Source organism: Mandrillus leucophaeus, unplaced genomic scaffold, assembly GCF_000951045.1.
Source record: "Mandrillus leucophaeus isolate KB7577 unplaced genomic scaffold, Mleu.le_1.0 Scaffold16, whole genome shotgun sequence".
Taxonomy (NCBI): domain Eukaryota; kingdom Metazoa; phylum Chordata; class Mammalia; order Primates; family Cercopithecidae; genus Mandrillus; species Mandrillus leucophaeus.
The window spans coordinates 3,298,204-3,309,196 of NW_012101587.1; the positions used below are offsets into that span (position 1 = coordinate 3,298,204).

At 51.3% G+C, this 10,993-nt stretch overlaps 1 protein-coding gene across 1 annotated transcript in view; it reads left to right on the plus strand.

Annotated features, from left to right (window-relative positions):
• MBP (myelin basic protein) overlaps nt 1-10,026 on the plus strand; it is a 170,482-nt gene extending 160,456 nt beyond the window's left edge. The window contains exons 7-10 of the mRNA XM_011975876.1: nt 132-167; nt 515-547; nt 4,010-4,129; nt 8,393-10,026. Of these exons, the coding sequence (XP_011831266.1) occupies nt 132-167; nt 515-547; nt 4,010-4,129; nt 8,393-8,437 (234 nt within the window). The 3' untranslated portion in view covers nt 8,438-10,026. The remainder of the gene's footprint in view (nt 1-131; nt 168-514; nt 548-4,009; nt 4,130-8,392) is intronic.
• Nucleotides 10,027-10,993: the final 967 nt, after the last annotated feature.

Consider the following 10,993-nt stretch of genomic DNA (forward strand, 5'->3'; position numbering starts at 1 on the left):
TCGGCGGGCAGGCGCCCGGGTGCTTCTGACGGTGGTGGGTGCTGGCCACCCTCGGCGGGCAGGCGCCGGGTAGGAGATGGGCAGCCGCACAGGGCTCCCGATGCAGCCCATGGTTCTCTGTGTCTTTCCAGGTGACGCCTCGCACTCCACCCCCATCGCAGGGAAAGGTAAGACCTTGGAATGTTTTGATCAGTCATCACTTTACTGATAGACCTTCTCTAAAATCCTGTAACGTACCAAAGAGAGAGCTAGGCTCAGAGCTACCTGAATTCATCCCAAAACGAGTTGCCTCGCGGCTGCCAAGTAGAACAGGTCGGCAGATCCATGCACCCTCCTGCCTCTCCCACCGCTGCACAGCTGCTGGGGCCCTGAGCCTGCAGCCCCCTCGGAGCTCCGGGTGGAACCTGTTTTTACCACCTCAGCTCTACGGCGCTTTCATTGTGTTTCCTGTTTATTGAAAGGACTTTCCCTTCGCTGACCACCATGTCATTCTTTCTTTGTCTTCCTCATGCAGGGGAGAGGACTGTCCCTGAGCAGATTTAGCTGGGTAGGTGATGAACGCACTTCCATCGGCTTCCTCTTCCATCCCGGTCCTCACAGCCCCGCGACTTTTGTGTTCTGCTCTGTTTCGGTTGCTTCCTGGCCCCCTTTTCTCTCCTCTCAAGACCTCTCTGCCCACAGCTGGGATCGGGCCGCCTTCTCTTCCACTGGGGAAGTGAAACGTGGTCTTCGCTTCTGGCAGGTCCGGTCTCTTGCTTCTGTGCCTGGGACCTGGCCCTGCAAGGCCAGACCATCTTCTCCCAAAGGGTTCCCAGGAGACGTGACTGGTCTCCCTCCCATGGAGGGAGCAATACCTTGTCCGAGAAAATGTTTAACTTCTTCCAACCCAACCAATGCGAGAAACAAGTCCCAGGAACCCGCATGTGGAAGTGGGACTGGCTGGCCCATCTCAGTAACCCCAGATGCTGACACTGGAAAAATGATTCTGCTAATGAACAGAAAAATAGGCTCTATAGAGTTGCTGGATTTATAACCTCATTAATCCAAAGATTTTTGTTTTGTATGTGTTTTAATAATAAAAAACATAGATATCAAGCCATCCAGAAAATCTTCCTTAGGCATTTTAGGCTTGTTAATGCTGAACGCAAACTTTCAAGGAAGGTTTAAAATGGCCAATTTGAAATTTCTAGTGAACGAATTTGGTGTCTGAGCCAAATTAAAATGCCAGTCATTATATTCTAACCAAACTTATAGACTTTAGTTACTAGCAAATATCAGATATGATTCTTACTGTATAAAAGTTTTAATTTTAGAATAAAATGGAGGAATAACCACTAACATATCATAGACAGGTTGTATCTGTCTCCAAACTGTAATGCCCTCATACTCTACAACAGAGCCGGTCTATACCTTCTGCTCAGTTAATAAGCATCATGTAAATGAATGAATACATTTTAAAAGAAAGGCAACCAGGAGAAAGAACAGGAAGAAAGAACTGGAAAAGAAGACAGAAAGAAAGTGGGAAAGAGGGAGGAAGAGAGGGAGGAAGGGACGGGACACTAGAGAGAAAGGCAGAGAAAAGATTCCATGAGGATCGCACCTCAGTCCCACACACGATTGAACTGACTTAGGAACTAAGATATTTACTGAAATATTTCCTATTAATGCATATTCGACTTGCTTTTTCCGACCTAATGAATTTGCAAAATGATGACAGTCACGTAGCAAATGTACATGGACTAGTACTCACGGACAATTAATTTTTTATTTTCTATGCCAGCAGGAGACAAAGAGGATAGAAGAAGGAAATTCATTTTTGACCCAGAAATCTTATTTTAGCTACTGCTTTATCTGCTCTTAATTTTCTAGGAGTGGACTTTGGGGCCGTCGTGCAGGATCCTCCCCGAATGGGGAGCGATGGGGGGCCGTGCACAGGCCACTCCGCCCAGCAGCTAACAAGAAAAACCCCTGCATTCTTCCCGCATCTCTCCTTTTGGGTTCCTACTAATGTCTGTTGAATTTCTCTTTTTTCCAAAGCAAAACCCTTCTCTGCATGTTGTCTGCTTGTCTGTTTCCCAGAGCCGCAGGACTCTCTCCTTGTCTGGAGTTCCGGAGAGCCCCACTTTCTCTTTCTAAACTGTGTTGTGTGTTTCCCGGTACATTCTAGGTTGCCCAAAGATAAACATGACTGAGGATTTGAAAGGAGGAAAGGTCAAGCAGATTATTAATCTGAAAGTCAGTCCCCGGATTTAGTTCTCGAAAACTCTTTATTTTTGGAGACAAGCAATAGACTAGGACAGAATGACATAGTGCTGGCAGGGGAAGCGGCTCTCTGCCACGTAGAGCTGACAGCCTGGCCTCCCGCGCCCTCTGCCATCAAGGAGTGAGCGCAAACCTGGAAACCTCTGGGACGCAAGGGCGAGGCTGGCTGTCCCCTCGTGCACGGTGCTTAGACCTTCTTGCCACACATCTCCTGTCCCTCACCTCACTGGATAGCCCCTGAATCAACTGTTCACACAAAAGCAGCTGCCTGGCTCTGAGTGGCCGTGCTGGCTCCCACGCACAGGTTGAATGAAAAGAAAACTGTACAAGTAGCATGTAGGGTGGGAAGCGCCCAGCAGAGGCTGTGGGTGCAGCCAGGTGCTCTGGAAGCCTGGAGCCCTCTGGCGTCATCTTCCTCACCTCTAAATAAGAGATGGGCTAGGTTGCTCAAGGTCCTCCCTGTCCTAAAACACTTTAATGAAATGGAAAAAAGGCTGCAGGCTGATGGAGGGGGGACAGTTTGGTTTGGTCTCCACAAGTCTTCAGGAAAGGGCACCAGGAGAGTCTCCCATTTCTTGTTGGCAAAACGTAAAGTGCAGTCTGGACCCTGTCCGTTGAGTAGAGATTCATGAGACCAACCAAGATGCCACCCTGAAAAGCTAACAGCACAGTCAGCCTTCCCACAGACAGTGCACCCGCCGTGGGAGGACACTTCACCCTCAGGTGTTAACGTCCACCGCGTCCAGACTCCACAGCGAGCTCCTTCCGTTCCTCCCCGTGTTTGCAGTGGAGTTCCCACTTCCATAACGACAGCTGGCACCAAAGCCCAGAGTTGGCAGCCTCCACTGAGGAGCATGTTCTCGCACAACCCCATTGTGTAGATGAGGAAACTGAAGCTCAGAGAGGTGCCTGCCCTTGCCCAAGGCCACACAGCTGGAGGAGCTAGAAAGGTGCTAGGGGAATGGGAGGAGACACTGTCCTGCTGCTGCCAGGACGCGCCTGCCCCCCGTGCCAGCCAGGCCTGCCTCCTCCCTCTGTCCAGTTCAGCAGCCCCGGGCTCCTGGCAGGGGCCTTGCTCCCAGTCCGAGCTATGGCCAAGGAGACTGATTCCTGCTCACGCCTGGGAGAGAGCTCAGGATTTTGTCTCAAAACCTTATGAAAGATACGAGGCTCGACATTTCACTAAGGCCAAGGACTCTCGATTTCCCAGACAGATCCTAGAACCACAGGGCCCGTGTGACCAGAATCCAATCTGTGCAAATCAATCAGCAAAAGGACCCCCCAGGAAAGGGCGCGGGCCAGGGCCTCCAGGGACTGGCACCTACACACCTCACAGCCCCCCAGGGTCCGAGTCCTCCAAACACGTGTAGGCAGGAGCCTCCTTACCTTGATTTGCTTGATGTTTGCTAATCTTCTCTTGAACACCCCACAGCGTGAAGGTAAGTAACTGTTCCCTAAATGATTTAGATCCTTAAAATATGTGTGTTTGGGCCGCATTATCTCGAGAGAGCCTCCGCCCAAACCAGAGCGCTCCTCTCTCTGCGGCCAACACCCTGGTAGACCTGGGGGAGCAGCCTCTCCCGCCCCCACCCCCTCAGCGCGGTGCTGGCCCGTGGCTCCTGAACCACTCACCAGTCCAGTCCAGGGCCTGGGCCCTTCCCCGGGGCCCTGGTGGCAGCTCCCAGTGGCTCAAGCAGCCTGCCCAGCACTGCGGGTGGAGGCTGAGCTCTGTGGTCTTTTCTTGCAGGGGGCCGAAGGGCAGAAACCAGGATTTGGCTACGGAGGCAGAGCGTCCGACTATAAATCGGCTCACAAGGGATTCAAGGGAGTCGATGCCCAGGGCACGCTTTCCAGAATTTTTAAGCTGGTAAGGTACCCCCTACTCAGCTCCAGTGAGCGGGGACTAAAGGGTCCCAGACTCCCCAACTGAGCTGAGCACAAGGGTGGCTGCCGCCTCTGACTCAGCCGCACTGTACCCTGGGCGTGCTCTGGCCCAGCGGGCGTGCAGGGGCTCAGGTGGCATTGCCCACTCGCATTTACGTGCGGGTTTCCTCCGAGATGCATGTGGGGCCGGAGGCACCTGAGGAAGGGCTGCGCCTGGGCTGGTTCAGGGGCCCTGGAGCAGGCAGCTGACCTTGACTCCGGGGCAGGGCCCAGCTGGAATCCAACTTGCCCATGCCCAGGGGTTGGAGCCCTCAGAGAGTAAGCAGGAACCAAGCAGACGTGGGTGTTGGGGAGCCACGGGAGGGGATGCCCAGGAGACCTCAGGGAGTGGGGAGTGGCCCGTTGGCTCATGAGTACCTGGAACCAGACCCAGGACGAATGCCAGGCCCGTTGTTTGTGAGCCGTGTCTCTGAGCCTTGGTTTTCTCATCTGTAAAATGGAGGTAACCCACCCACTCAGCTCACAAACTCGCTGTGAAAGTAAAAGGTAGTGACAAACACAAAACGCGCTGGCAGGTGCGGGGCTCAGATTCCTTAGATAAGCAGTCACCTTGATTATCGTTAAACGTCACCCAGAAAACTGGACCTCTTAGACAGCTGCTCTCGTGAAGCAAACGGGGAGGCACATGAAGCTCCAGGCAGGGCCGGGAGAGAACCGCGAAGCCAGACGGCCTGGGAGTCCCCCTGAGGCACCTGCGTTTGCATTTTCGTCTTGGAGGAGACCAGGCCTCTGGGGGGCCTCCCCGGGGTGCAGAGAGGACGGTCTTCCTTGGTGTGTAACATACTCATTGATTCAGTGACCTCACCTTTGACTCCATGTATTTATTGAGTCTGGATGTGCAGTGTGCTCTGCCCAGCAGCTGGGATCCACATGGGCACAGACGCGATCCCCCCGCGTCCTCGGTGAGTGCAGAACCTCTGCCATGAGCCTCAATTCTGGGAGGTTCTGTGGACAACAGGCGATTCATGGCACAGCCCAAGATCTTAAGGATAGCCGGTCTTAGGAAAAGCTTTTAATATATGAAGTGAGCAGTGAGTAACTGAGCTGCTTACTTGCTTTATGTCAGATAAAGTGGTAAGCAGGATCCACTCCTCAACGTAAATTCTGAGTAAGAAAATAAATTCTCCGAATATTCAAGTCTCAGGGCCATCATGCTGTACACTGCCGCAGTTCTGGGGTGTGGCCACAAGAGGGCGGAGATGAGGCTCCCCGGGGAGCAGTGTCTGAACCCAGCACTGCAGTCAGGACGGCCCCGCCCCACCTGGCCAGTACCGCACCTGCCTCTGAATTGCCTGGGATGCACGCCCAGACCCCTGTCTGTCTGGGCTCTGCCACAGGCTCACTGAGTCAGAACGTCCAAGGGTGAACTAGGTGTTGCCAGTTGTGATGATTTTGCAGACACCGTGCTCACCTGGGAAACACGGATTCATCCCATCCGGATAACTAATTCCTCCACTGCCAGCTTAAGGACTGTTAGACACACCGAGAGAGTTGAGTGCTGGCTCAGAGTTGATGGGATGGCCCAGATGAGTGAGGAGCCCCATTTAGCAAATATTTCCTTGCAATATATGCAAGGCTTACAACCAGTCACTCGAAATGCTTGCAAGGCCAGAGCTTACCAAGACCACCCTGAGGAACAGAAAGCTGCATTTAGATCTGCATGTTTACTGTGTGCAAATATAACCAATGTACTACACGCATGTGTTTTCTTAAATAAGTTCAGTATTTTCCCTGAATTTTTTTGTAAGCAGCTTTTAAAAATTATTTAATTTCCGTAGAGTTCAAGGGAAGCATCGATGTATCAAAGCAAATTGCAAATCATATGGTTGTAATAAAATTTTACTGCATCAAAAGTTCATAACTGGCCTACTCTGGCCGTATGGCTGAATGAGTTGACTTGGAGCAGTTCCAATAGATTAATAAATCACAGCTCCTCCAGAAATGAGGGGTTTAGAGGCAGGCAGGTGGAGAGGACAGGAACTTCATAGCATTTAATGTCATTTTACCATCTTTCTGTTCTTTCTGGTGCTGTTGGAAATCAGTAGTGAGAGGAAAAGACTCAAATCTGGAAGTCTAGCATTGTCGGTAGGAACTGGGTAGAAAAAACTATGCAGGTCACCCCATTACTCGGAAACCACATGGGAACATCATAGGAGCCTCCTGTTTCCATGTGCATTAACTTCCACGAACATACATGTGAACGTTTTCCCACCTGTAGTGTTGCTGTGGAGTTGTGAGGCGTCAGAGTGGAGGCAACAGTATCTGCCTTTTGCAGTAGGTTCTGTTCTTTTCCTGTCCTGAGAGAGGAGGTCAGTCTAACCCTCACCTTGTGACTTCAGTCTTATCCTGACCTGAGCCCAGGGCGGATCAGATGCTTAGATCATGCGACTCCAAGTTGCAAGACACATAATAGAGAGAAGCGTGACTGCTGCATCCACGCAGGCTCTAATCCTGGCTCGCTCGGGCTGGCTGAGCTTTGGCTCCTGGGCTGTAAAGAGAGGATGATAGGAACACCTACTCCAGGGGGTGCCGTGAGCACAAAAGAGAAAATGGGAAAAAATGGGTTTCCTGCATGGTCAGTGCTCAACAAATTGTAGGTTTAATGATAAAAAGTGAAACCAACATGCCCACCATTTTCAATGTCGAAAGTTAAGAGGGTATCTCAGTGAGTCACCTTGCCAGAGGCTGTAGGGAACTTCCTCCATTTCAGCACAGAAGCACCTTGTTTCATAGGACAATGGTTCTACCACTTTCCAGGAAGTCCAAAGGCTGATCTCTTGGAAATGCAGCAAAAGGTGAGGTGTGTGCTGACTTCTGGGCTACTCCAGAGGGCAGCTCCAATGCCAGGGATGTTCAAGTTAAGCCAGAATCAAACAGGAAAAAACCCATGCTCCTGAGGGAGAGGCTGGCCCTCAAAGGGCAGGGCGCTGCACCTGTCAGCCCCCAGGCCAGCAGGAGGCCTCCGCCATATGTGAGAAAGCCCCGTCTTGGGAGGGAAATCTCACTAGATGGTTCCTAAGGCAGTTTCGCAGGCTAGAATTTCACAAACGTTTTCACTTGTGAAAACAAAAATCCCTTGAGTTGTTTAACCACAACATAGAGGCTTGTTTATAATGCTAAGTATGTACTTGGAAAACCCCCCAAGAAATCAGAACTGTCACCTTGGTCTGTTAGTTGCGTTATTTGTAAGGATTCTTGGCGTCCGCACTCTGGTTATGCATTTACTGGGCAGTGTGGAAGACAGAGAATTAGATGAGGACAGTGTTAGTTCATTGCTGATCAGCCACGGTGAAGAGCATATTTCTTTTCTGTCTTGCTTTCTGGGGACTCTTCACCAAAATTGATCATTTCATAAAAGGGGAAACCCAAGGAGAGAGACTAAAATTTGAATAAAAATTTCAATGCAGAAAAAGTGCTTTGTCAATCTAAATGTTCTGCTTTGTCAATCTAAATGACGTTCTGTGTGACCAATGCGTGCCTCCTTCTAGAGGGATGCCCACGCCTGGCTACCTCCACACCGTGGGCCACGGCACACCTGTGTACCATTTCAATTAGCTGCCAACTCTTTCTTAAGCATCGAAATTATTTGTCCCCCAAACATGTAAATGCATGGCTTTAAGACCCCTTCAAGTCAAAGTTTGCAGACAAAGCTCCCTGTGCATTTGATCTGTCTGGTGTGGCAGATGAGATGGCACATAGGAGGGACGTCCCCAAGGACGGACATGTGGCTTTGCTCTTTTCTGGTGTGTGCAGCAAGGGGTGTGCTAGGGTACCTCCGAAAAAGAACTTGCTCCTGTTGTGGTTGGCACTTCCCCCCAGCCGCTCTGGAATCTCTGGCTGAAGAGACGAAGTGCTCCTTCAAAGCAAAGCAATGAGCGGTTACACTTTCACCCACAGAAGAGCAGCATTGTGACGCAGAAGGGTGGTTACGCCAGGCACCACTCCCTGCAGCCTGGGAATCAGATTCCAGAGAATCTTTCTCACAGAACTGAAAATGCAATTAGCATTTGCTGAGGGAGGTCGGGAGAAAAGGAAGGAAAAGACTAACTCTCCGTGGTGCCATTTCTGTTAGCAGATAAGAGAGACACCCAGGGGCTCAGCACCCACCTGGAACCACAGCAGAGGGATGCTGGTGTGGGAGGACTCCGCGGCGCTCTCGTCCTAACTCTTCTTTCTTGCTTTTCAGGGAGGAAGAGATAGTCGCTCCGGATCACCCATGGCTAGACGCTGAAAACCCACTTGGTTCCGGAATCCTGTCCTCAGCTTCTTAATATAACTGCCTTAAAACTTTAATCCCATTTGCCCCCATTACCTAGTTAGAGCAGATGACCTCTCCCCTAATGCCTGTGGAGTTGTGCACGTCCTAGGGTCAGGCACACGGCAGCCTACCGGCAATTTCTGGCCAACAGTTAAATGAAGCAAATGAAAACAGAAAACAGTTCAAACTGTCACTTTCTGTGTGAAGGTCACATTCCTTACCCCACAGTGTGCCCCCAGACGCTCGTGGGTCTTCAGGGGGCCAGGTGCACAGACGTCCCTCCACGTTCACCCCTCCACCCTTGGACTTTCTTTTCGCCGTGACGGTGACACCCTTGCGCTTTTGCTGGGCACTGCGATGGAGGCACACAGCTGCAGAGACAGAGGACGTGGGCGGCAGAGAGGACTGTTGACATCCAAGCTTCCTTTGTTTTTTTTTTCTGTCCTTCTCTCACCTCCTAAAGTAGACTTCATTTTTCCTAACAGGATTAGACAGTCAAGGAGTGGCTTACTGCATGTGGGAGCTTTTGGTATGTGACATGCGGGCTGGGCAGCTGTTAAGAGTCCAACGTGGGGCAGCACAGAGAGCGGGGCATGCCCCCAGGTCGTGGCTGCCCACACACCCCAATTAGCTGAATTCGCGTGTGGCAGAGGGAGGAAAAGGAGGCAAATGTGGGCTGGGCAATGGCCTCACACAGGCAACAGGGTCTTCCTGGAGATTTGGTGATGGAGATGTCAAGCAGGCGGCCTCTGGACGTCACTGTTGCCCTGCATGGTGGCCCCAGAGCAGCCTCTACGAACAACCTCGTTTCCAAACCAGAGCCCACAGCCGGAGAGTCCAGGAAGACTTACGCACTCAGAGCAGAAGGGTAGGAGTCCTCTGGACAGCCTCGCAGCCGCGCCAGTCACCCTTAGACACTGGCTGTGACCAGGCGTGCAGGCAGCGGCAGTGCACAGTGGCCAGCACTAACCCTCCCTGAGAAGATAACCGGCTCATCCACCTCCTCCCAGAAGACGCGTCGTAGCGAGTAGGCACAGGCATGCACCTGCTCCCGAATTACTCACCGAGACACACGGGCTGAGCGGACGGCCCTGTGGAGACAGAGAAGAGCTCTTCTGACCACATCCTTCCTAACACCTGCTGACATCTCCTTTTGCTCCTCCCTCCCTAACCTACTAACCCACCTTTTGATTTTAGCGCACCCGTGATAGGCCTTCCAAAGAGCCCCACGCTGGCATCACCCTCCCCGAGGACGAAGATGAGGAGTAGTCAGCGTGATGCCAAAACGCGTCTTCTTAATCCCACTCTAATTCTGAATGTTTCGTGTGGGCTTAATATCATGTCTATTAATACATAGCCTCGAAGATGAGAGGATTACAAAGAACAAAACTCCAGACACAAACCCCCACATTTTTCAGCAGAAGCACTCTGCGTCGCTGAGCTGAGGTCGGCTCTGCCATCCATACGTGGCCGCACCCAAACAGCACGTGCTGTGACGATGGCTGAACGGAAAGTGTACACTGTTCCTGAAATTGAAATAAAACAATAAACTTTTAATGGTATTTGCATGGGTGTCTTCTTTTGTGTTCTGGGCTGGAGCACACAGGCCCACATCAAGCGAGAGCCAGGTCTGCAGAGCTGCAGAGCTGATGTGACTCGGTGCCTCTGGGTCTCGAGGCAGGGTGGCCTGGCGGTGCCTGTTGGAGGGGGTGTCCTCATCAGAGGGTCTATGGCTACTGAAGAAAGTGGAACAGAGGTAGTTGTAGGGCACTGATTCTCACCAGGAAAAAAATACTTAGTGTCTCTGAAGACAAGCTTCCAAGTCTCTCTGTGTTCTGCCATGTTGCTAGTGTACACACCCTGTAGATGTGAACCTGGGAGGAGTCTTGGACGATTTCCCCTTGCCACCTTTTTCTCTGAAAGCATGAAAGAGCGTGAAGCGATGTTTTACTTATAGTTGCCTTTGGTTACAAGAATTTTTCTTCAAAAAGACAGATGAAAGTCTCTTTCGTTTTTTCTTTTTCTTTTTTTTTTTTTGAGACAGGATCTTACTTTGTCACCCAGGTTGGAGCGCAGTGGTGCAGTCTTGGCTTACTGCAGCCTCAACCTCCCAGGCTCAAGCTAGCCTCCTGCCAAAGCCTCCCATGTAGCTGGGACTACAGGTGTGCACTACCACGCCCAGCTAATTTTTGTATTTTTTGTAGAGACAGGATCTCGCCATGTTGCCCAGGATAGTCACATCCTGACCTCAAGTGGATCTGCCCACCTCAGCCTCCCAAAGTGCTAGGATTACAGGCATGAGCCACCGCAACCAGCCTTTGTTTTGCCTTTAATGGAACCCTCAGTTCCCTTCTGTGTCTCAGCAGCAGCTGTGAGAAATGCTCTGCATTTGTGACATTTACGGAGGGGAACTTCCATGCTGATTGAGGGTAGGATTACATGCTCCTGTTTCCCGGGGGTCAGACAGCCTCAGACTCCAGCATGAGGAGCAAGTGTGAGAAGCTTGGGAATATGACTGCATTCATTGCA